The 25,960-nt window shown below is 50.0% G+C and overlaps 1 protein-coding gene across 1 annotated transcript; it reads right to left on the reverse strand.

The window, feature by feature from the left end:
• Positions 1-494: 494 nt before the first annotated feature.
• Positions 495-24,629, reverse strand: prrc2c (proline-rich coiled-coil 2C). The gene is made up of 34 exons (XM_068592834.1): positions 24,215-24,629; positions 19,202-19,371; positions 18,906-19,080; positions 18,166-18,275; positions 17,461-17,586; positions 17,049-17,347; positions 16,891-16,970; positions 16,409-16,545; positions 16,225-16,306; positions 15,459-15,594; positions 14,640-15,351; positions 14,379-14,551; positions 13,887-14,163; positions 13,371-13,581; positions 10,844-13,285; positions 10,186-10,349; positions 9,935-10,089; positions 8,865-9,255; positions 8,694-8,776; positions 8,027-8,221; positions 7,683-7,943; positions 7,287-7,379; positions 7,080-7,181; positions 6,817-6,988; positions 6,038-6,256; positions 5,804-5,916; positions 5,507-5,718; positions 5,157-5,391; positions 4,902-5,012; positions 4,587-4,781; positions 3,761-3,861; positions 3,456-3,582; positions 3,089-3,373; positions 495-2,532 (listed from the first exon to the last, which is right to left on the reverse strand). Exons 2-34 carry the CDS (start codon positions 19,314-19,316, stop codon positions 2,242-2,244), a joined length of 8,580 nt encoding a protein of 2,859 aa, XP_068448935.1. The 5' UTR covers positions 19,317-19,371; positions 24,215-24,629; the 3' UTR covers positions 495-2,241.
• Positions 24,630-25,960: the final 1,331 nt, after the last annotated feature.

Raw genomic sequence — 25,960 nt, forward strand, 5'->3', positions numbered from 1 at the left:
GTGTCGTCATTACGAACCTTAGAGAAGTGTTGGTGACATTTAGCTAAAGATTTGGAGGTTAAAACCTTTCAATTTCCTTAAAAAAACAAAATAAAAACACCAAAAAGGTAGAAACAGAAGTTATGTCTTCTGTGGTTATGGTATAAATGTCCATAGGTCATCAATACATTTATATAATTCATAAAATGTGCAGATTTAAGTAATTTATAGAACACCAAATCCCTTTGTAGGCAGCTCTAAAAAGGCAAAAAGTGTACGGCAGAGGATAAACGCACTTTGTTCATTAAAAACTGATATATTAAATGATTAATTAACATGTGACATACATTTGTTACCTTAATATATGATAAAAAAAGAGGCTTTATTTGAATGTGGTACCCAAGTCTTACATCATTGGATTTTTCTCTGGTGTTGCAGTGACACCTAGTGGTGAGATCTTTAATTTAAAATAAAAGAAAACATTTAAATCAATTTAAGCACAAAGCAAAAACATCAACAGTATATTATTTTATTAGTTTCTGTAACCAAACCAAGAGAATGTAAATAAGACCGTACATATTTTAATACAGCGATGAAACCCCTGTACAAGTTCAACAAAACAAACAAAAAAAAGGAAATAAAAAAAGAACTCATCACCCTCCCTCCCTCTTCCGTCCTCCAAAGCGAGGACTCTCTCCCCCACCCTCCCCTCCCTCCCCGGCTCGGGTGGAGGTGAGGAGGACGCCCTCCCCACCCCAGGGTGCTCACTACTGTACATTTCTGAAGGGCCCCTCGTCTCCTCCAACCCCCCCGAGATGAAAGCAGAGCGGTGAGGCGGAGACAGAAAACAGCGCTGATCGCTCCCGTCGGCAAAGACGACGAAACAATAAGTGTCCTTCTGCTTAAAACGCTTCTGAACTTGAGGCTTTTCGTCTTTTTTTAAATTTTTATTCTTCTCCTTGTTCGTCCTCGTGAGGGTCGACACACACACACGCACACACACGCACACGCAGACACACACACTTGAGTTTTCTACCGTTTCGACCTCCTCACCGTTTCTTTTCTTCTAAAACAGCCCTATCCTGCAGCTACACTCGAGCTAAGGGCACTGAAATCATCAATAGCAGCAGGTCTGGGTGCTTTACAGTGACGTGTGTGTGTGTAGGTGCGCGTGTGTGTGTGTGTGTGACGGCAAGGAAGCAGTGAAATGGGTGTGTGGCCGTAGCTGCATGTAGTGATCCTGTAACGTCCATTCAAAACTCCTAAAATCCCCCCCGCCCTCCCGAAAAAAAAAGGCTGTGACGTCTTCTCTGCGTTGCTTTAACCTTTGGCTAAATAAACAGGAAGTCCAGCTACGAGCTTTTCGCCCCGAACACACACGCACACACACAAACCACACACACCAACGCATCAGTGATTCTCAGGCAAGGAGATGAGAGCAGAAGGCAGGAGCGAAAGGCTCACGGGCAGACTAATCGATAAATCAAAAATCATTCATTTCAATCAACTGCTGTAATTATTTTTTTTTTTCACATTTCCATCCTGGTAAAAAAAACAGAAAAAACAAAGAAAAAAAGACGAGAACTTTCGGATTTTGTCTCGTGTGTGTGTGTGTGTGTGTGTGTGTGTCTGTGTGTTGTCTGTGTGTGTTGTCTGTGTGTGTTGTCTGTGTGTGTGTGTGGACGAGATGAGAGATTGGTTCACGGCGGGATATCGGACAACAACAAAAAGAAAAAAGAAAAAGTGTGCTTTGCTAAAAAATGACGTCTCCTTGAAGATTGTGTCGACTACACGAACAAAACGGGTTCTTTCGTTTAACAAAAACAAACATCTTCCTCCTATAATACGAGTGATCATGTTTGGGCAAAAGAAATGAAATAAAAAATAAAGTAAAAATGGCAAACTCAGCAGCAAATCTCATGTTCAGATCCCCCTCTCTCTCTCTCTCTCCCCCTCTCTCCCTCTCTCTACCGTCTGAGTAGATTTCTATGGAACAACTTGTGCCGCCGCTTCACTCGGCTTCTAAACATGATGGAAGAATCCAACTCAAAGCGCCGCCGCCTACGAGTGGGACGAGCTCGGGGAGGAGAGGAGGAGGAGGAGGAAGGACTCGTCCCCCCTTCCTCCCTCCCCACGTCGTCCGTGATATGAGGCGGTGACTTGAGCGACGGGCTGGATCCTCTCTCTCTCTCTTCCATCTTTTTCTCATATTGTCATTTGAAGGTTTTTCCCGGCCGCTCTTCTTCTTCTTTATTCATTTATCTACTTGCCCTCTTCTGGTTTGATGGCCTGTGGTTTTATGGGGCCAGTCCGGACGGGCTTGGCCGCGGAGAGGACGATGGGGGGTTTGCCGTCGGGGTCCTGGCGCTCGCCCAGGCCCTGGTGGTTGGGGGCGGAGCCCTCCAGCAGCAGCAGCGGCGGCGGCGGCGGAGGTTTCCCCGCCGGGTCGAGACGCGACGCTTTGCCGACTTGCGGGTGCGGCGCCGCCTTCAGCTGCTGCTGCTCCGAGAAGAACTTGTGGGTCGCCTGCAGCACCTCGGCCCGCTGCTTCGCCTGCAGAGGGAACCAAGTACAGACGTTCACACTGAGAGACGGAGACGAGGCGGAGGTCACAACAGCTGCACCGCCAGCAGACCCGACCTTTCATTGCAGGAGCTTTGATTTGACTTCAGTAAATACTCAAAAACAAGTAACCAAAGAAAAATGTCATTTAATATCATTTAACTGCATTTAACTCATAAGTATGAGATAAAGTCATTATGAGATGAAACGTCCTAAATATGAGATAAAAAGTCAAAATTATGGAATAAAAAGTCATAAATATGAGATAAAAAGTCATAATTATGACATAAAGTCAATATTGTGAGATAAAAAGTCACAATTCTGAGATAAAAAGTCAAAATTATGAGATAAAAAGTCATAATTGTGATATAAAAAAAGTCATTAGTATGAGATAATAAGCGTAAATGGAAATAACGACTCATAATTATGACTTTTTATCTCATAATTATGACTTCTTTTTTGTGTGGAAGTGGGCTTCCATACACGCTGAAGGAATATATATTTTTTCAAGTAAAGTGCAGACTCAGCAGATAAACGAGGGACACACCTTCAGGTCCTGCTCCGCCTTCATCCCCCCCTGCGGGCCTCTGGGGGCCAGCGAGGGGACGGGGGGTCCTCGGGGCGGCGGGTGCTGGCTGTGCTGTGGGTGCTGAGGTCGAGGGTGGGAATGCGGGTGGGGGTGGGAATGCGGGTGGGGCATGAGGCCGCCGCCGCCGCCGCCCACGTTGGAGGACATCGGGGGCCCCATGGGAGAGCGCTGGATCCCTCCGGTAAACGAGTTGACGTGAGGAGGCCGAACCAGCGGGGAGACGATGTTGGGCTGAGACAGAATCTGAAGAAACGAGGAAGAAACCTGTCACGCCATATCCACGTGTGCACGGTTTAAACGCTGCACACAGGCGCAGGTAACCTACCTGTGGGTTGAACTGGCCGGGGAAGTGCTGCGCCATCCTCATGCCGGCCGAGCCGGCCTGGAACTGCTTCTGGTAGAGCATGCTGTTGATCTTACTGGACTGGTTACTGGGAGACGTGGAGCTGGCTCTGCAGGGAGGAAAGCCATGCATTGGTGTGTGTGTGTGTGTGTGTGTGTGTGTGTGTGTGTGTGTGTGTGTGTGTGTGTGTGTGTGTGTGTGTGTGAATGACACGCGACGGGGCTCAACAAACTCTGACGCAACATCGCTAACGAAAGCAGCGACGCTCTGGAGGCAGCGGGCGGTACCTGTAGTGGCTGGAGGTGGGCGTGGTGCTCCTGGCGCCGATAGGAGGCGTTCCGGGCTTCACGTCCATCCCACCGCCAAAGAGCTTCATGTCCATGTCCATCTGCAACACACACACATGTATTAATGGATTTCCATGACTTTTCACTAAATTTCCATGACTTTCAAGCACATTACAGGGTTGCTATCATGGAAAACTCATGGTTATTTCAAGGCCTGGAGGACATCTCAAAAGTGTTGTAAAAGTCCTGTAAATGTGTTAGATTCATGTGTTCATGACGTTCATTTACATTTAAAAGAAAGAGGCTCAAAATATCAGCAGGCATCTATACTGGCATCTATATGAATGTTTATTCTTTCAATCAAACTATTGTCTCTCATTCATTTGGGTCATTTAAGGTTTACTGTATGCTTTGAATCCTCATTGTTAGTTTAAATACTACATTTTATCACTTTTTACACCAAGATTTCAAAATGTTTGCCCATGGAAATGTGGTTAAAAGTCATGGAAATGTGGTTGAAAGTCATGGAAATGTGGTTGAAAGTCGTGGAAATGGGGTTAAAAGTCGTGGAAATGGGGTTAAAAGTCGTGGAAATGGGGTTAAAAGTCGTGGAAATGGGGTTAAAAGTCGTGGAAATGGGGTTAAAAGTCGTGGAAATGTGATTGAAAGTCATGGAAATGTGATTGAAAGTCATGGAAATGCCCATTTCATGTCTCACTATCTGTTTTGGAGCTTTTACTAGAGCAGGTGTGTCTCCCACGACCCTCTCTGGTTAAACACCACATGCATTCAAAGTTTGTGGTGGAGCGCAGCAGCGCCGCAGTACCTTGCTGGTGGGCGGCTGCATCATGCTGTGGTTGGGCCCCATGAGGCCTCGGTAGGGCTGCGACACCGGGGGCTGTCGGCTGAGGTTGGGGGGCTGGGCCTGCGGGGGCGTGGGAGGCAGCGCCAGGAGGGGCTGGCCTCCACCCGAGCCGAAGTTCTGCATGGACAGCTGGGAGCTGGGCATCGGGACCGTCATCTGGGGAGGGAGAGTAAGACACAAACGGTCAAATCACGCAGTCACAAATTCATCATCGTGCAGCTTCACGCCGCCGGAGATCAAACCAATTTGGGGTTTTTTTGGTGGCGTGCAGGTTACCTGTTGCATTGCAGAGCTGGGCGACTGCGTGTTGCTGTAGTAGCTGCTCTGGCCGTGTTGTTGCACCTGCCCCGAGTACATGTTTGAATGCTGACTCATCCCCTGTCGGGCCTGAGAGAAAAAGGAAACAACAAAAAAGACGCAGATCTGTCAGACGGAACAAAAACCACGAGGATTATAAATAGAAAATGTCAGTAAGGCGTGGGTCAATACCATGAGGCTGAGTGGAACAGTTCCTTTGTGCAGACTGGTTACCTGCAGCAGGTGCGTGTCAATGAGCTGGGAGGCTCCCATGCCGGAGGGCTGGTTGAGCTGCGGCTCAAACAGGATGGGGATGTGCTGGGCGGAGGAGGCCTGCTGGTAGGCCAGACTGGACTGGGGCTTGCCGAGCTCGGGCGCCTGCACGCCGGCGTAGCTGTGCAGCGACGGCCCCGACAGCATCATGGAGGGCTGCGACAGGCTGCTCTGCATGAACGCCTGCTGCTGGGACCTGGCGGACGGAGCAGAGGGCGGAGGGGGATGAGAGAACAGCGGCGGCACGCTGGGCGGCTCCGCCGGCGCTTGGGAGGACAGAAATACGAAGGTCGCGGCGTTGGCGGAGTTACCTGTAAGGCTGCAGCGAGGAGCTGAACAGGTCCTGCTGCTGCGAGACGGGGGGACCGGAGCCGAGTCCGAGCTGAGCCTGGTGTTGATGTTGGTGTTGGTGCTGATGTTGGTGCTGATGTTGGTGTTGGTGTTGGTGCTGATGCTGTTGGTGCTGATGCTGACCTTGCAGCGGCGCGTAGATGGGGATGGGAATCTGCTGCACCGCTGTCGGCTGGGGAAGAGACACGGGTAGTTTTACCTCAAACGATTTAAAAAATACCACTGCGGCAGAATGTTTTCGCAGGAAACATTCCTACCTGTGAGATGCCGGGCTGGAAGCCCTGCTGCTGCGCCAGGGAGGGAGGCGCCAAGCGAGGGTGCGGGGTGCTGAAGAGGTGGCTGGTGTCCATGTAGAAGGCTGGAATCTGAGCTGCAGAACCTCAACACACAGGTTTCTACATTAGTTCTTTCATCTTAAAGAACACACAACAAGCGTCTGACGGGTGGACGACGTGGCAGACGTCATATTCGGCGCCCACGCGTCTCCTCACCTGCTGCAGACTGAGAGACGTACACCTGCGGGGTCTGCTGCTGCTGCGGCAGGAGGGTCGGCACGCAGCCCAGCTGAGAGAAGCTGCTGCTGCTGCTGCTGCTGCTGGACGACAGGCTGCCGCCCTGCAGCTGCTGGGGCTTCACCTTGCAGATGTTGGGGGGGTCCGAGGCCGTGGTGGTCTTGGTGCTGAGGGACGACGTCGTGTAGGTGCCGGCACCTGCAGGAAGAGTGGGGGATAGTTTGTGCGGTTGCGTGAGATACTGATCTATAGCTGGAGTATCGCTCAGAGGGAGATGGCGGTCAGCGGTTTGGAGAAAACAGACGGGAGTAGCGGCACAGAAGACGGTACCTAAACTCTCTACAAAGACTCCTGAAAAGAACAGAATGTTTCGCTAGCAGACAACTAGAATTTCCTCGATTGCTTAGTCAGTTTGTGTTATTGTGCGTCTTTGGTGAAGCTGAAAATAACCCTTTAAACACCAAAGTCACACAAACAAATTAACCGATGGAGGCGGACGCAAACGGCCATGTTCCAGCAGATACAATAACTTTTCTCCAATGAACTCTGGTGCCTTTAAAAGAGAGCGTAGAGAACCGTTTCAGTCATCTGTCAGTGAGGTAAAGCGGTGAAAATATTCTTAATATTAGCTTTCATTAAAAAAAAAAGGAATATTAGGTGTTTAAAATACATCCACAGCAGCACAATGCTTTGTACTCTCCTTCTGAAAACATGAGAACTTCATACAACACCCCTCTTCAAACGTGGAGTCATGTTACCTGTCAGGGAGGTGCTGGGGGTCACGGACGCCACGGGGATCTGCGGCATGGAGGTGGAGGAGAAGGTGGAGTACGAGGACACGCAGGCGGTGATGGGGGAGGAAGAGGACGTGACCGGAGCGCTCTTCTCCAGGATCGGGGAGTTCTCCCACGCCTTGCGAGCCGATTCCATCTGAGGAGGAGGAGGCGGACGAAAGTGAGCGCGTCGGTCACGCTACAGCTCGCTCAAGACAAGTTTACTCTCTCTCCATCGCTCTCCGTACCTTTAGTGTGAGGTCAACAGTAGCAGGCGAGACGGTGCTGAGGCTGGAGCTCTGCTGCAGCGTCTCTCGTCGAGGAAGAGGCAACGAGTGAGGAAGCGCCACCTGAAGTGCATTAAGAAAAACACAACGTTTTAGGATTCGAGCATCGTTATTATGGCACAGAATCTCTTCACATTTCACAAAAACAAAAACAGGACGTGAACTCACATTCGCCACCAAACTCTCTTCTATTTTGTTCACTCCTGTGGGAACGCTGTCAGCCAGTGAGGAGGAGGGCGTGGTGTAGTCTGTGACCAACTCCTGAGAGGGAAAGACACACACACACACACACACACGATACTTCAGTGTTCAGGTACATTGTGGAAATACTACTTTAAAGTGCTCTCTGCACAGGGTTCAGTGTATGAACAGCCTAAAGAATTAATGTCAGGCAGTCAAACTGAAAGTAATTGTAAATATTTGTCGATTCAAACCATTTGAATGTCTCTTTTTGAGCTGAACTTGTTTATGAAATGCTCGCCAGGGAGCTGGATGATTCTACATCACATGACGTTTCCAGTGAATACCACTATGGCAAAGCGCTCCCTCGTGGATCCGACGTACCTTAGAGTTGATGTTGTACTCCGCCGAGGGCACCGTGATCATGCCCTCGATGTCTCCTCCCAGCTCTGGTACGGTGGCGTCGCAGATGGGCGGACTGGAGTCCGTGGCTCTGCTGGCGACTCCTCCGGGGACTCCTCCCTCCATCCCGTCGGCCTCGCCTCCCCCGCGAGCGTCTTTGGCCTTGCGGTTCTTCAAAGAGCGCTCTTTGCCGATGGGACCGGGCTTGTACTCCTTGGTTTCCACCGGCTCCATTTCGGGAAGCTGGACGAGAAGGACGGACGGATTAAATACTTTAAAAAACGAGCGTCGTTGCGTTTTCCTCCCCAGCGGCCGAGCGACTTTACCTTCTGCGTTTTGATCGGGCCGGCTCGAGGTTGTTTCTGTCTCTGTTCTTTGGGCGCGGGCAGCTTGTTTTCGGAGACGGTTTCCAGCAGCGCGGGCGCTCCGTCGCTGTCGGTGCTGCCTGCGGACGACGGCGCTCCGAACTGAATGCTGTCTATCGTCAATTCCCCGCCGCACTCCGATCCCGGCTTCGCGCCCTGACGGGGGACACAGGAGAAGGTTCGTCATCGAGGTGAAAAGGGATCGTACGCCGAGCAAAAAAAAGGAGAGCCTCGAACGTAAAAGGAGAGAGCCTCGAACGTAAAAGGAGAGAGCCTCGAACCTAAAGGAGAGAGCCTCGAACCTAAAGGAGAGAGCCTCGAACGTAAAGGAGAGAGCCTCGAACCTAAAGGAGAGAGCCTCGAACATAAAGGAGAGAGCCTCGAACGTAAAAGGAGAGAGCCTCGAACATAAAGGAGAGAGCCTCGAACGTAAAAGGAGAGAGCCTCGAACATAAAAGGAGAGAGCCTCGAACCTAAAAGGAGAGAGCCTCGAACCTAAAAGGAGAGAGCCTCGAACCTAAAGGAGAGAGCCTCGAACATAAAAGGAGAGAGCCTTGAACATAAAAGGAGAGAGCCTCGAACATAAAGGAGAGAGCCTCGAACATAAAGGAGAGAGCCTTGAACGTACCTCGGGCGCGGTGCCGGTGAAGGAGGTAAGAGGTTTGTTCCAGGCGCTCACGGAAGGCGGCTGTGGAGGGCTGATGGGCCCGACTGGAAATAAACACAACAAACACTTCAGACAGGCGCTGATGAACTTGAGGAACCAAAAACAAATTCAAAATGGACTCCATCCACTCACGCTTCTTGACGTCGGGAAGGACGGTGGAGCCCGCCACCTTGTTCTCCCACAGTTCTGTACCCAGGGTGCTGTGCGTCTGTGCGGGCGCCGGCAGCAGACTCTTGGAGGTGAAGTCCACGGCGGCGGCGGCGGAGACGGAGGTGGAGGAGGCGGGGACGGAGGACAGAGGAGCCGTGGTTCCTTCCAGAGTCTGGGGGGAGGCGGCGGGCTGAGAGGGGGCGAGGTGAGGGTGCTGGGGAGCGGAGAGGAGGGGTGGCGGCTGCGCCTGAGGGGGCGGGGCTACAGGAGGCTGAGAGGACTGTTGCTGTGAGGACTGCTTTTTAGCAAATCTTGGTGGCAGCTTTCCTCCGCCTCCTCTGCCCTTCTCACCAGAGCCTTTTTTACTCCAGTTCTGGAGGAGCAGATTAAGTACGTTAAAGACATAAGACAGGGTTCATACCAATCTCCTCGCCTTTAAACCAAATCTCCTCGCCTTATAACCAAATCTCCTCGCCTTATAACCAAATCTCCTCGCCTTTAACCCAAATCTCCTCGCCTTTAACCCAAATCTCCTCGCCTTTAACCCAAATCTCCTCGCCTTTAACCCAAATCTCCTCGCCTTTAAACCAAATCTCCTCGCCTTTAAACCAAATCTCCTCGCCTTTAAACCAAATCTCCTCGCCTTTAAACCAAATCTCCTCGCCTTTAAACCAAATCTACACGCCTTTAAACCAAATCTACACGCCTTTAAACCAAATCTACACGCCTTTAAACCAAATCTACACGCCTTTAAACCAAATCTACACGCCTTTAAACCAAATCTACACGCCTTTAAACCAAATCTACACGCCTTTAAACCAAATGTCCATGAGCAAACATTGTGTGAAATGTGTGTATAAACAGTAAAAAGTGATAAAATGTCGTATTTAAACTAACAATGAGGATTCAAAGCATACAGTAAACCTTAAATGACTCAAATGAATGAGACAATAGTTTGATTAAAAGAATAAACATTTATATAGATGACTTTTCCATGACCTTATGACCCTGATGTAAAATACACGGGTCATTATCTAAAGCAGCCGTCTTACCTGCGGCGTCTGCTCTTCCTTTTTCCGCTTCTCTTCGTCCTGCAGGCGTTTCTGCTGCTTGCGGGAGACGACCTCCGTGAAGCCGTCGTCGTTGGGGTTGGACTGCGAGTCCTCGGTGGTGGTGACCTCCGGGTGGTCGTCGATGATCACAACGCCTGCGGGGACGATCGAGACATTTACATTCGAGTTTAGGGGCGGCTAGAGCCGAGCGTAGGTTTCCTGAAAAGCGCAGAGTTGCCGTTGTCACTTACTGGCGTAATTGTTGAGATCGAACTGAGAGAGAGCGTTCTCTTTGGGCTTCTTAGCGGCCTGCTTGGCCTCATCTTTGCGACGACCGGCCTGGTCTTTCGTGGTTCTCTGGGACGCTGCGCCCGCCGTTTGAGGTCCACCTTCTGAGTTCTGCTGGGCCGCGGGGCTGTTTGTACGATAGACGCATTGGTTAGGGACAGAAGGAATAAATCAGGCCCAAAAAGAGAGACACTGTAGTGATGGAAGAGCCTGAAACAGCAATTTTCACATTTCATAAGACGACAAAGAAGCTACGAGGCGGCTCGAGCGTTGATACGGTTAGATGAAGGAAGAAAATGTTCACAAACGCCGCTGCCGAGGTACGATTAAAACCACAATCTAAAAATACCGGCACACATTTTAACCCAAAACTCTTTGATGGCCAATTACAGCACACCCGAGTAATTTAACCAAGTGAAGTCAACCCGGATACCCGGCAGGAGTTCCTGCCCGGCAACTAATTAATTAGCCACACAAAAGGTTTTATTGTGTGTGAATAAACCTCCAGTGTTATTCTACTGCACGCTGCTCATTGAGGCAGCTTCATTGTGTCAAGTGTTAACGCAAGCAGACGAAGTAAATGCCCGACGACACACAAAAGCCCGATTGTTCCAAACTCACCCTTTGCGACCGGGCTTGGCCCCTCCCCTCCTCTCCCCCTTGCCTCCGGCGTATCCCCGGCTCGGTTTGGCGCCGTTGTTGCCTCTGCGATTCTGTCTCTCCACGGGCCTCTGGCTCGAGAAGCTCCTCTTGGCGGCGGGATTCCCGTCGCGTCTCGGAGTCGCCCCTCCGTCGGCGGGGCTTTTATTCGGGGTCTGAGAGCCCTGGGGGGCCGCGGAGATCTGGGCGTTGGCGGCGGCCGCTTCGTTGGCCGCCTCCAGCGCCCCTTTCCTCTCGTCCCGCTCCCTCCTTTCGTTGAAGTCGCTGCTCTCTGACGCCGTCTCCCACTCCTCGTTGGCCTGATCCGAAGAGTTCTGGTTGGACAAGTCGGGGGACTTTGTGCCGGCGGCGGCGGCGGCCGTGGGGCTGCCGCCGCCGTCGGGCAACGCCGCTTCCGAAGGAGAGGACGGGTCGGTCGCCGACATAGCGGCCGCCGCTTCAGCGGGCGCCGATAGAGGCGTTCCAGGAGCTCGAGACCGGCTCGGAGAGAGAGAGATGGCGGCGGAGTTGGAGATGGCGGCGGGCGACGGGAGTAGAGGCACGGGGGGACTCGGGGCCGTTTCTCCGCTCGCTAACACGGCGGCCTCGCGCTCCTTCAAGCGCCTAAAGCGCGGGGGTTTATCTTGCCTCGGGGGCCGCGCCGGTCTGGACCGACGAGGCCTCTCTCTGCTGCTCTGGGGCGCCATGTCTCCGAATCTCCTGCCGTCGGACCTCGGGTATCGCCGGTCGGCCGCGGGGTTGTCGTATCTCGACGTGGACTCCGTGTCCTCGGGCCTGAACGTCTCCATGGGTTTTGAGGGCCACTGGGAAGAGGACTCTCTGGCGCCGGGCCGTCTCAAGAGAGGGCCCGGGCGAGGGCCGCCGCGCTCCCTCGCGACGCCCCGCCGGCTGTACAGTCCACCTCGTCCTCGCCGAGAGGGCTCTCCCTTCGGGAGGAATCCCGGCTTGGGTCTGCCGTCGTCGTCCCCTCCTCTGGGTCCGACCCTCTCCCCCATGTGAGGAGGTCCGAAGCCCGGCTTGTGCGGCCCCGGCCGGGCCTCCCCCGGGAGCTCTCGCCTCAACGGACGGCTCGGCTTGGTGCTGGGCTCGCGGTCCGACGGTCCGGTGTCGCTCGCGGACTCCCTCCCGCCTTCGCTTTCCGAATCCGTGTCTGAACCCCGCCGCCGCCTGCGTTTGGGAATAACCTCAAAGTCCGAGCTTTCGCTGCGCGTTTCGCTTTCCTCCCGGTTGCGGAGGGCGGCGGCGCCTCCGACGGAGGGCAAGTCGGAGCGCGAGCGGGGCTCTCGGTAATTGAACTCCGCTCGGCTCCGGCCGCGACCCCCCCTGCTCCGGCCGCCGTACGTCCCCCGGTAGCTCCGTCCTCGGGCGTAATACTCCCCTCGGCCGCGTCCTTTGAAGTTCGCGTCGACGGGCCACTCTCGGTCCCTGTCCTTGTCCATTTCCTTCTCCCGCTCGCGTTCCCGCTCCCTCTCCTCCCGCCGGTAGGAGCGCGGGGGGAGATTGGACTCTTTCCTGGAGGGCAGTTTGGGCTCCGGGTGTTTGTCGTTGCTGGGCGGTTTGTCCGCCTTCTCCTCCTGGGAGGAAGAGGTGGGCACCCCGGATGAAGGCAGGGAGTCTCTGACTCTCGGGTGGCCCGTCGGTGTTTCCTCGGCTTCGGCGGCTTCCCGCTTGCCCTCGCTCTGAGGAGGTCGGGCGCCCTCGGACACGGCGGCGGCCGCAGAGGGAGCTTTGGACGACTGCTCCTTCTTGGGCCGTTCCCCTCGCTCTCCTCTCTCGTGGCGCTTCTCCCGCTCTTCCCTTTGCTCTCGCTCTTCTTTCATGTCCCTCAGGACGGGCTTCTTTATCGGTCCGGACCGGCGGAGGGGTCTCTCTCCGCCTGGTCCTTCTCTGCGTCCGGCGCCGGACCTCGCACCCCAGCGCAGCTCAGCTTTCTGCTTGCTGGTGGCTGGCAGCGGCAGCTTCTCCTGTTTGTGTAATCCGTCAGCGGGGGGCGTCGCCCTGTTGCTAGCCACCGCGGCGGCTTGGGGGTAGAGTTCGTTCTGGGGCTTATCGTCGGCCCGTTCCGCCGCGTCCTGCAGCTCCAGAGACTTAGCTCCTAGGGACAGCCCGTCGAACCTGGGCTCGTCCAGCTTGAGGGAGTGGCTGGAGCCCTGGGAGACGCTCCTCTGGAGCATGGCCTGACCGAGAGCTTCCACCTCTTCCCCGCTGGGCAGGCCCGGCTCCTCCGGATCGAAGGCCGAGGGAACCCTGTCCAGAGGCCCCGTCGCGTCCTCTGGGCCCTGGGTAAACGCTGACAGGGACTCTGCAGGGTCCTGGAAGAAGTTACTTTTATGAGAGTCCAATGCAGTGTGGTCCTGGGGATACAAAGGGAGACCCCTGTCCAGATCCAAAGGAGAGTCAATCCTGTAGAGACACAATTGTTATTATTATTATGTGTGGGCGTGAGCAGAAAATGTTTTTTTCTTACGTTTTCGATCACGCGTTTTACCTCGGCTCCTTGTTATCGTCCCGTCCTTTCGGAGGAGTAACGGACGGCAGCGGCTCCGACTGCGGGTACGGGTCCGAGCCCCACACCATGCGCGAGTCCGACGGCAGGCCGTGGTCGCGGATCGGTCGGGTCAGGTGGTCGAAGGAGTCCGAGCTGGAGCTGGAGTTGTCGCCGGGCTCCCTGCGCACAATCTGCTTCGGGGGCATCCTCCCTGCAGACGACGCGACAGAACGACTTCAAAAAACGTTTTAAAAATGGTTTCGTCACATTATAAATGTTATTTATTGCCAATTTAGACAGAAAAGGGGGAAAACAATAAAAAACACCCTCATTTTATTGGGCCTTGGCGGCAAATATTTCACAATAAAAGCCTTGTGTGAACAAATTCTGTCCACGTGAAGATTTGATGGCTCTTATTTTGAAACCGAAACATTTTCAGATCCTTTTTTTCCTGTCAGCTTGTCAGGTACATTAAATCACAAACAGTCTCCGAGTCGCACGCACACAACCCCCTACCAGGATGAATGTTAGTCGACATGTCGATGGGAGGACGTCCCGACATCATGCGGGGGTCCATGTAGGATTGCATCATGAGCCAGCGCGGGTCGAACCCCATGGAGGCTATGTGCTGGTGGTGGGGGCCCATGGGTTGATACATGGAGCGGTGCTGCTGCTGCTGTTGTTGTTGTTGTTGTTGTGGTGGAGCTGGAATGCCGCCACCACCACCCGATGGAGACACAGAGCCCCCGCTCTGGTGCTGCTGTTGTTGCCATTGTTGCTGCTTCATCTGCTCCTACGAGACCCAACAGGGACAACGAAAGGTTAAGATAATTTGCTTTAAAATGGTATTCACCACGTCAAAAGAATCCAATTAACCTTTAATGTTTTTTTTCCCTCAACCCCCTAATGTTTTTTACTCGCCCTCTAGTCGCTGACACACTCACTCATCTTACAACAGCATCCTCGCAGCTTTTTCAACTCAAGAAGCCAGACGCGGGGCTTCCTTACCTGCTGTCGGAGGAAACGAGGCGGTAAAGACTTTTGAAACTGTTTGGAGTAGCCCGAGGTGAGGGAGGGACGCATAGCGGCCGCCGCCTCCCCCTCCAGCTGCGGCAGCGCCGCGGGGACTTCCTCGCCACCGGGGGCGTCCATGTGAGGCGGAGGCAGGTGGGGCTCATCCGCTGCAGGACGACAAAAAACAAAAAAACAATGGGCATCAATGACCGACAGAATGGCGGCGGCTGCACGGCGGTCCGAGGGATAGCTCACCTCTGTTGTCGTCGATGTTGAAATAGTCTCGGATGGGCAACGACGTCCCGTCCACCTGGTTCTCCTCCGTCAGCGGGTCGACCTCGACAGACGAGCCCTCGCCCTCGCTGTGGGGCTCTGGAGCGTCGGCCGCAGGTCTCTGGATGACGGGGCTGGGCGGGCGAGGCATGTGCACGACCACTTCTTCCTCCTCCTCCTGCTCCTCTTCCTCTTCCTGCTGCTGCTGCTTCATCACCACCTCCACACTTGGTTCTACTCTCTCTTGTTCCAGCTCCGTCGTCTTCTCCTCGTCCCGGTCCTCACTCTCGGGTAGCGGCGCTTCCATGATTGCGGTCTGCGATTGCGAGACTGGGATCGAAGGTACGGGACTGGATGCGGGAGGAGGAGCAGCAGCAGGCGAGGACTCTTCCTCTCGGGCCGCTCCCTCTTCGTCGTTGGCGGTCGAAGCAAGGGCAGATTTGACCTCATTCGCCGGCCGGTGTTTTTCATTCAAACGCTTGAGTTTTTCGGCGCAAGCGGCGAGCCGCTGCTCTTCCATCCGCCGCTCCTCCTCGTCCCTCCGCCGCCGCGCTCGCTCTACGGCTTCGGACACTTCTTGAGGCTTCTTGCGCTTCTGCCGCCAGGCTTCGGGGTCCTCGTCGGCGCCGGGCGCCGCCGCGGCCTGCGGTTTGGCCGCGCGTTGGGCTACGCCACCGACGGAACGACCGCCCCCCTAGAGAGTCGAGGCATTAGTACAGATACGGACTCAACCCCTTGCTGTAAAGCCAACAGTGCACACACGTGATCAGGGGGCTTGTGTCATGCATATCCAGCTGTTACCTGGTTGTCCTGTGGGGCAGCTGACTTATTGTACTGCCCCATGCTGCCAGGCGATGGCGCTCTGGGATCGCCGTCGACCCGTAAGATTTTACCGCCACCCTCCTGACGCATACGCTCCACCTTTCCCATCCACTCCCTGAAAATAACGTAGATACAGTTCAGCAACGTCATCACAGGTTATTCCAACTGACAACATCCTGATAATTTCTATCATTTCAGAATCCTTTTACTATGTATAAACTATTCATACACGCTGCCATGCAATGACCATTTGGCGTGTAAAATCCTCCATTACGCAGTGTGTTGCATCTGCAATTCATGGACGTCTATTACATTTTGTCCTGTTTTAGTAAATTTACTTCAGCCATGTATCAAGTTGTCAGATTTCCTTCTGCACTCTGCACTTTTCTACGCATGCAAAGCTTTGTGTAAAAATAAGGAATACATCTTCCCATTAAATTATGGCTAAATGATCTAAATGTCATTCCTAAAATTATCGCATTGATTACAAAAGTGGAAGATAAAATGTGGTGGAAAGAAACTATTACTATTGGTTATTACTGTCACAGGTATGTCACCAAAGTAATGTTCCCATGACAGAACAAACACGCTGATGATGCTAATCGAGGTAACGAGTCGTGACACGCCAGACACTCGTGAATAAACTTAAGCAAAAGAAAGTCACGCTTTGTAAAAAATAAATGGCATTGATGTAAATCACCGAACAGACGCTAAATAATGAAACATGGCGAAAAGGACGACTTACCAGTTTTCTCTTTTCTCCTTCGCGGCTTCCTCGTCGTCGCTGAAGTTCAGTTTCTCGGTGTAGTCGACCTCGTTCTGAGCTCCTGGAGTGCAGAGGAGACACAGAGGCGTCGATGGATACTCAAACTGCTGTGAAACTACTGGGTTTTAGTCCAACGCCGAAGGTCGCAGGACTGGCTACTAACCTGCCCAGCCCTCGTCCGTATCGGTGTCCAAGTTGTCCAGCTCTTTAATTTCCTTTGCGCTGATGATCGAGGGTCGGTCTGGGTCCTTGAGCCAGGCTTGGGGGTGGCCCTGCTGGGGTCGTACGGGACGAGGACCTCTGACCATCCAACACGGACGGAAAGCAGAGGAAAGGTTGTTTATGGCACTAGGTCTAGAAAATTAACAGCTGGTTTTGACGCAACTCTCTACACGGTTCTGTACCGATACGAGTGTGCTATCGTGTGATTTTATGACTTCTTATGTTAATTGGTTAAACAAACGTAAGCTGGCGTGAAGCAAATGTGTATACAAATTGTTTTCTTGCCTTAAAACAAGCAATTATTTTGATAATTATGAATTATTTTTTTGCATTTGTGCACTGATGCACTTAAATAAATACATTTGTCTTCTATTTTCCTTTAACCCAAGTGTGTAGGGTATAAACATGCAGATGTGAACTCACTTGGCTCCGTCTTGTGGTACGGGGTATCTGACGTTCCCTTGCCCCGGGGCACTGGTCATCTGAGGATAGGCGCTGAACATCTACAAAAAGACGAAGAGCGCAATCATCACACGGGCTCAGGAACAGATGACGCGGCCCGTCCAGAGCACGAGACTTACGTAGGGTGGCATCATGCTCCTGAAGGCCGGGTCGAAGTGAGTTGGCACCCCGGCGGGCGGCTGCTGCCCGCCGTTAAGTTTGGGTTGAGGAGCGCCGGCGGCGGAGGGGGGCAGCTTCTCCCTGCCGTCCCTCTGACCGTCGGCGGTGGCGCTTCGTCCGGGGTCCTCCGCTTCCCCCGACGGCGTGGAGGCGCCGGGGGCCGCGCCGCCGCCCTCCTCCGGAGCCTTGCTGTCCATCTCAGAGGGGCTCGGCGCAGTGTTCAAATTCCTGCCGCCGCCCTCACGCCAACTGCCAACATCTAAACGCGTCAGGAGGAGAGAGAAGGAATAAATTATACTTTGACTCGACTTCCAGAGCATCAGGCAAAACCCTCAGTGAACACTGGGTGACGGGTTACGAGCACGGTCGTACTTTGAGGTCTGAGGCTGGGACCCGGTCCATAAGGCTCCTCTTCTTGCTCGTCCCCTTTCTCCGCCTCACCGGCCGCCTGCAAGCTGGGAAACTCCTGTTGGAAATGGCTGCTAACCCGAGGGGCACCTGGAGGACGATAGCACATCAAATATGAACGCACAGAAATGCTGATATTGACTATAATCCAGTGACTGAGAGAAGCAGCGAGAGGCCTGGATCCTCAGTCGGTGTGCTTTTGATTGTTAAAGAAATGTAAAGTAATCTTACGAGGATCACCCGTCTAACATTTATGACAAAAAGGTGAAGATCCATTTTTGTGTTAGCTAGCCAAGTGGAAAAACAGCTGCTAGTTAAAATAATGCTTTGTTTGCTTCATTATGTTCTTTATGGCATGTAAATTAGTGAGCACATTTAGAAATAAAATGAACTACATTTGGAAATTACCCCAAATTCATTATTTTATTTTTTTAATATAACTATTTGGCAATATCGCGGCCCACAACGTGGCGCTCCGAGCCCCACCAGTGGTCGAGAACAGTGGGTGTCGGGCACATCTTCCTGCCCATCAGCACATTTAGTAGAAACCAAACGGTCGGACTATAATGTTTGAGAGGACGGCGTTCACAACTTTAAAAAATAGTAAAATGCCAAGAAGGACGAGTAGGTGACGTTGTTTTCGGGAGCCAAGTGAAGAGTAAAAGTTACCCTCCGGCTGCGTCGGCTTGCTGTTGGCCCAGGAGCGGCTGCCCACAACAGCTGGCTCTGGTGGCGGGGGCACTGGTGGTTTGATTGGGGGCGGAGGCGTCTCCTGTTGCCTGTGGGGTAAGAAAATAAAGAACGAATACTAAATAAAAAAGGACACTCACGAAACCCATGGACTGCAGACTCCTTCATCTTTAGGCTGCGGTTACACTCGAGTCCACACATCTAGATCCCCCTAAAAACTTCACTATTGTTCTGAGGTTATTTTGTTATTTAAAAGCTTTTATTTCTGAGTTGTATAGTCTAATGAAATTAGAGGGTTTGTATACATGACAAGTTTTTTCTTATTTAATCGCAACTTTCAAACTAAATAGTCAGATTTTCAACTCAGATTAAGCAATTGTGCATCATGAGATATAACTCTAATGACTCCATTGAAAGACGATGAATTGTCATATTGAATTATTGCTCATTCTTCGTCAACACCTCCCCGATACCTGAACTCAACCAGCGAGTCCCGGCCACCTCTGCGTGAGGTCCGGCCGATCAGATTTCAATGCGAGTCGGATCCGATCGCGACGCTTACGAACCTGACAAGTTAATGCATCCAGACGTGATCAAGTGACACAAAAAAAAAAAGTTTCACTAAAAGAAAAAGACAAGTGTAGCGTTCAGCTACTGCGTTGTGCTGAACATGCACCTTCGTTTGGAGAAGAGCGATAATAAAAAAGCTGAGTCTGTACCTTTCTTCCCCTCCCTCAGGTCGAGACGCCCAGCCGCTACCGTCTTTGGGGACGATGTTAACGTTGGGGTCGTTTCCCTTGTTCTCGGCCTTCAGACTGGGCAGGTTGGCCGGAGGGGGCATGCGCCGGCTGGCAGCAACTTTGCCCAAACTTTGGAGCCCATGTCTGGCAGCCACTGGGGGGGGGGGATGAAGGAACAAGTAAGACAAAGGAGGTTTTCATGAAAGATTATATTCCATCGTTTAACTGGACTGCATGCGTTGATCACAGGGGGTTAGTAGTCGGGGGGGGCTTACCTGCAGTTTTCTGGGTTTCCAGAGATTTGCCCTTATAGGTGTTGAAGAGGCTAAGGGTTGCATACTTTGTTTTCCCATCCTTTGCCTTGGTGCTTTGCCCTGACTTCTCTGTCATGTCGCTGGCAACTCATTGAGTCTGGTCCTTTGGCCTCGCCCCCAGAACCAGCCTCCTACAGACCAAGAAGGGGAAAAAAAGGTGATTTCTCTGAAGCTCTTTAGAGTCTGGTGCCAGTTTACAAAGCAACAAAAACTGCCGCACATCTGATCTTCTGGAGACAAGTGGTTTAGACAGAAGCAACCAACTTCCTCTTCCTCCCTGAGTTGATGCAGCAACTTTTTTTTTAGAAGACGGAAAATCTCAAAGTGATTCAAGCCCAAACTAATCACATCACACACAAAAATCAATGTATTTGGGGCAGTCAACATGAACTGTACTGGACATTAGAGAGATGAAATAAGGAAAAGAGAGAGAGATGGGGAATGACGTGCAGACCACGACACCAGTCTAATAAGACTGAACGCCATCTGATCTGGTCCGCCGATGACAAAACGCCAATTCTCATTGTGGTATGGGAGGGTGGGGCGGGGGGGGGGGGGGGGCAATGTGAAGCACCGGGCAGAAAGTGAATTAGAGTGGGCAGCACCATGGACAGAGATACAGCATGTTCGGGCCGCAGTGTCTTTCCCAAGTCACACAGAGGTCATTTATTATTAACGGAGCAGTGGTGGAACAGTGCCTGTGTGTGTGTGTGTGTGTGTGTGTGTGTGTGTGTGTGTGTGTGTGTGTGTGTGTGTGTGTCTGTTGGGGGGAAGGGGAGGTGACAGCTCTGATGAGCTCAGGCACTATCTGCAACTTGGCCTTGGAACAGCCACTTAAAAAAGGAAAAGTCCTTTAAACAACCTGGCTCTTCTTTAGCAAGAAATACGGTGAGATGCAAATGTTAGGGGCCGTCTTGGACCCAAGTAGTTCCTATTCGACTAATCAGTCGGTTGATTTGATCTACAGACCTCTAAAACTAGGTTTTCTCCACAAAGAATCACTCAATAGCACCACTTTTAAATAGTATGTTTACCTGAGCAGTACAAACAATTATGCATGACATTTTTAATAATCTTGGTCAACTAACAAACAATTAGTTGGAGCCCAATTCATAAAAAAATCATGTTTTGCTCTAAAAGTAGTGATGTGGTATTGTCTTTACACTGGTGTTAACTTGTGCATCAAATAGCTGGTGTGCCTCTGCAGCAGGTGTCCCAAGTGTCCGTTTAATGAACATAGAGCTGACAGCAGGAGCTTATGTGCGCCTCCTCTAATGAGTAAAGCAGCAATGGGACAGCGCAGGTCTAATGAAGACACTCCGCAGTATTTTCTCCAACATTTGGTGATCCTTTGATGCATTTGAGGCTTTAGTAATCTCCAGCCGTCTGAAAAGACAGTCAAATTTGAAGGAGAGACAGTCAGTTTCTGTCTGTTCGATCAAAACACTGACAAAGTACTACCCTGTTGAAGTGTTGTGACACACCTACCCACATTTGTTGATTTGTGTACAGCGATTTAATTGCAACAGATTTTTTCCAGGCTTCCGAATTCGACGGAGAAGACCAATCACATGTCGGCAAACACAAATCGTGAGGAATTGACAAGTAAAACCGTCACAGTCATCATTATAAGTCAATGCTTCGAGTAAACAATGTGTCATGTGCCGCAGTGATGTTTGACATGAGGTGTGGAGGGAAAACATTTTGAATGTAGCTGCAACACACCTCATCATTTATAAGTAAACTGCATCACTGCAGAGAGTCTTGTAGCCAAATAGTAGAAGCTCTTGGCGATTGTCTGGGACTCTCGTTCATTTCAGAAGACACACACTAAATATATTAAACATGACTCGTACAAATCTGAGTTTTTAAGAATCCCCTTTTGGGTATAGGTATCAATACTGTACCTTCACAAACAACCGTATATAATTATGTGGCAAAGGTTGAGTGAAGGGACAAAGTAGATGAATAGATACTTATGTGGTGTATAAAGATGTATGAAATAAGGGGACAGACAGACAAAACCCTGATAAGAGACCAACAAACCCAAATCACAACAGCTCTACATCCTCTCTGCAAACCCCCAGCCCACCAAATTGACCCCTCGCTAAGCCCCGCCTCCCACTGTTACTCAATCAAGCTGTCAAAAAACAAACTGAAGGCAATCCCTAAATAGAAATTGTCCTTTTTTGTGAGGGGCGGGAACAAAAAAGCGATTTCAGAGGAAGGCAGACAGAAGGTCTGACTCATGTTGCAGACTGATTCAGGAGTGAAAACAAGGTAAGACGATGAAGATGGAAGCTTAAACTACAGATCAGTGTAAAAATGAACAACAATTCCACGGCGATCAATACAGAAGATGATGAAAATAATGAACGCCCTTCCCGTAAAGCCTCTGAGGTAGGTCTTTCTTCACTGTTCCAATCACTGAAAAGCAAAAGGAGCATGCGGATACATTAAATATACCGTCGGTAGCTAGCGTAGCATCGGGTCAACGCTAATTGAAGATGTGCTAACGCACTCTGCTAATGTTAGCGCCACAGGAGAAGTGTATATTTAGAAAACGTATAGAATTACTCCACCTAACCAGGCCAAAACTTTCAAGTGTGCCCAGCTCAAAAAGGCAGAAAAAACAGCCTGAAATCTAAGACCGTGTGAAAAGACTGCATAAGAGCAGGCGGGGCGGAGCCGGATGGTCGTCATACTCTCGCCCGAGCCGGAAGATGCTGCGCTGCGACCGGCCAGTCCGAGTTTGAGTGTCGGGACTCAGTGAAGGGTCAGTTATGTTATGGTCGTGGACCATCGACTGCAGTTCACTTTTAATGCAGGATACCATTACAATCCATTATTCTCTTCTCTGTGGCACACCCGATTGTTGCTTACAGTCTCGCTCAAAAAAGTAAGTGCCCCGATTGCCCATTACGACTCTCTTCCGCACCGTAGGATGCAGCCTAATTACAGAATCAACCTGCGGGGGTCGGCTCAGATGACTTGCCTGCACGGTTCAAACGCACCTAATTCTTTTGTTTAAAGTGGGTCACGGATCCGACCCGTCTAATGTGACAGTTAAGTCACGTGATGATAAAAAAAAAAATCATGTCGATGGCCTAAATGATGAGTGCTGAAGGAGCAGGCTCGCAGTTCATCGTCTCCATTTGTTTGTGTTGCACGAGTGAAATACTATATTAATAAAGCTGTTCAACTAATGTTACCGTCTGCCATCTCATGCGCATGTGTCTGAATGTAGTCTCATCTATGCAGCTTAAGTTTGTTCTTGTAAACTTATCTGCCGACTGAGATAAAGCATCCCCTCCTCCCTGAAGCCAGCGGTACCTGCCGGCAGTAAATCAGAGCGAGGAAGTCTAGAGGAACAACAGACTGTTCATCTTGAACTTCACTCGAATATTATTCTATTGCCATTTTGGATTAGTTTCCAGTGAAATATTATTGCGCGTATATAGTACTTTGCTTCTGTCAACACTGTTGTTACTGTTCTCCGGCCTTTAAGTTACATTTAAATATTGCATTATTAATAATAAAAACAATCTTATCAGCCCTAAGAAATACCAGCCAAAGGTACAGCAATAAGACTACGGTTGCCATTTTAAAACAAGGATGTGCGTGTGCGGTGGATATAAATATTAAAAAAAGATACGGACTACTGGTCCTGGCTCATAAATAAAAAATGTCTCGCTATATCTATTACTCAAACTGATAAGCACACATTAAACATCTACTAACTCATATTCACTTTGATCCGGCTCGTTGCATGTAACTTTTTCTCACAAAAAGCAAGGGGTGAAAAGATGATCGGAAGCCACTTTAAGTCTATTGTGGTTCTCAAAACACCGGGGGGCAATCGATACCACTGAGATGGTAATTTCGTGAAGCACATCAGAAAGTGACAGGATGGCTACGTTTTCATTCATTGGACACTGAAATGCTGGAGGTGCTAAATGCTTAGGAAATGCCAATTTGAAAATAGACACATGGGACTACTGTGCGACTACTTTTGATATCCACCATAGTTTAAGTTGGGTCCAATGAGAAGAGAATCGCAATACAGAAATGAATAGCATCTGGTGTTTTCTTTACTCATTGCTAGAGCCCATCCCACAAAAAAAAGATACTAGATCTATTGATCAGAACATGTCACTGCCAAATAATAAGTACTGCAATCAATATATGCAAATAGACTCCCTATAACTAGATCCTGGTCAATGTATGCATGTGCACATATAAAAACATATATACGTAAGCCAAGTGGTAACCCACCAGGTGTTTTCAGCATCAGCAAAAAAAGAGCATTTAGAACCTTTCATAGCTCTGAAATGTGCTTTATTAAAAAGACTACATCTTTTGGATCTGCAAGATATCAAAACCAAAAAAGGAAAAGCACGGTGCTATTCTGTGCACAAGACTACACATCATGGAAAAGATAATAAATCTCGGTTCAGCGGCAGCACCTTTAGACAGAGTCAGAGACCCCCCCCCTTCCTCCCCTAAAAAGACAAAAACACGTACGAGATGACGGACTAATGTAGAATAATGTATGGTTTCTGTAGACTGGCTGCTAGGTCTGCAGGCCAGCCTGCTCCGGGAATCAAACTATATACCGGCAGGGAGCAGAGGCCCTGTTCGCCCGGAACTCAACCACACCGGGCTTCTGAGAAACACGTTCATTGTGCTGGAGCTATACACACACACACATACACTCACATAACCATTAGAATATAACCTAATGTAGATTAGTTTTGTATTTTAAATGCAAAACATGTGGAACACAAGTCAGGAGAGCAGGCCGCCAAGCGTGCATCGTTTAGCATAGTTTCGTTTCTCACTGGTCGCCATCACTTCAAGTGAAGGGGGGCTTCGGTGAGCCGCAGCGTGCTAGCATCGAGCTAACGCACCAACACAGCGGCTAAAACCTGCCCCCCGACATTTACCACACCTCGCGGGAGACCGCGGACCCACCTGCCAAACGCCGGTGCTTTTCTTTGTCCTTCCGGTTGTCCGTGCGCTTGGTTTCCGACTTGAAATCCGACTTTGGGGCCCCGGTTTGTGGTGGACCCGGACGTGTGTCTGGGCCGGCGGATTACAAAAAGCTCGGCTAGCTGCGCTCACCCAGCCCGGCTGCTAACGACGGTTAGCTACGCTCTGCCGCACGCGCGGCTGCTGGTTTCCTTTTATCTTTTTTTACGTTTACGTCTCCGGCGCCGTTTCAAGCCGCCGGTCTGTCCTCGTTAGTTCGGCCGTTACAGTGGGAGTCGGTGCGCGGTCGTCCCGTGGTTCCGTGTTGGTATCCACGCCCGTTATATCTCGTGTCAGACCGTTTTTTCCTAGTGTGTGTGTGTGTGTGTGAGGCCCCGCTCGCGCCGCGGCCTGTCGCACAATCAAAGATGGCAGACCGCAGTTGCCAGATTTATCGTCTCATCCCCCGCTCTCAAAAACGAACACGACTAATGCGACGTTCTCGGTCACACAGAATCGTTTTCTTTGCAAGTACGTTGCACATACAAGGAATTTGACTTGGTGAAACTCGCAAAACAATAAACAGACATATAATAAAACAATTAAAATAATAAAAACAATAAAGATTTGCAATAATCGAGACATCATAGAAAGATAAATATGGAAACCGCCAGATAACATTACTTTAAAACAAGTATATATGATCAAATAAAAGTAGTAAGTGTATTTCCTAATGAGAAATGATTATTCATTCATATGGCATTCTGAAGAAAACTGTACAACTTTATTTAACAAGTGTGTTGTATAGATTAGTACTATTGTACAAACTGGTTTAGTATATTTTACCATATTTCTATTGTAACATTACTGCGCCTACATGTATGTTGTGGCAAAATCAAACTTTGTAATAAATCCTATTCTGATTTAAATTGTAAATCTGCTGTATAGATAAGCATGAATTAAATGTAAATGTATATGTCTATAAAGCTGCTACATTAACATGTTAGTTTGATAACTGGTGTTTTAAATGTGCAAACATAGCTGAATTAAAATACAAATAAAACATTCTGAAGTGCGCCCTCGGACAACACTGATTTCATGGGAAAAATCAAACCTGGCAACCCAAATGCCAGCGATTCACGCGTGGACGATTCTTCTTCCGGGGTCTGTCGGTGGATGACGAGAGGCGGCAAGTTTGAAGACTGACGGGTCCACTTCAAAGTTAGTCCACAATCATTATTTATTATTGATTGATGCATCGTTTGTTTTAATCTGCATTTCAAAACCAATGAATACATTCAGTCAAATAAACAAAACGAAAATTGTTCCTGCTCCATATTCATTGTTGATTTTTTATTTAATGTATTGGTTCTTGATTGCAACACAATTGTACCATGTCATTGTTTAAAATAGACAAAATATTACTGACTTTGTCAACATAATATTAATGCCACGATCCCAATATGATGTAGTGAGACACAAAGATATACTAAACAGGATTTAATGTGGATTTATCAAGCCAAATGTGATGTTAGACTCTAATGCTGCCATTAGGTGGCATCGTTAACCAATGCAAATTAGTAAAAGACTGGCTTGAAGAGTCACAATGTTATAAAACTGTGAAAGTTTTAAGCCAATTTATATGCATTAAATTTACATGCATTTAACAACATAGAAAAGAGTCAGCGTTTTACTCAAATACTGCAGGAAAAATGTTGATATTGATCATTTCTAATTCAATAATTCCTA

The sequence above is a fragment of the Clinocottus analis genome, unplaced genomic scaffold, assembly GCF_023055335.1.
Source record: "Clinocottus analis isolate CAN_PGR_092001 unplaced genomic scaffold, fCliAna1.0.p SCAF_28, whole genome shotgun sequence".
NCBI classification, from domain to species: domain Eukaryota; kingdom Metazoa; phylum Chordata; class Actinopteri; order Perciformes; family Cottidae; genus Clinocottus; species Clinocottus analis.

Coding starts and splice junctions, on each gene's coding strand:
- prrc2c (XM_068592834.1), bottom strand. CDS start 19,316: ATGACAGAGAAGTCAGGGCAAAGCACCAAGGCAAAGGATGGGAAAACA. Junction 4,782..4,901: donor CCAGCTCTGCAATGCAACAG/GTAACCTGCACG, acceptor CTCCCTCCCCAG/ATGACGGTCCCGATGCCCAG. Junction 3,583..3,760: donor CCCACCTCCAGCCACTACAG/GTACCGCCCGCT, acceptor TCCTCCCTGCAG/AGCCAGCTCCACGTCTCCCA.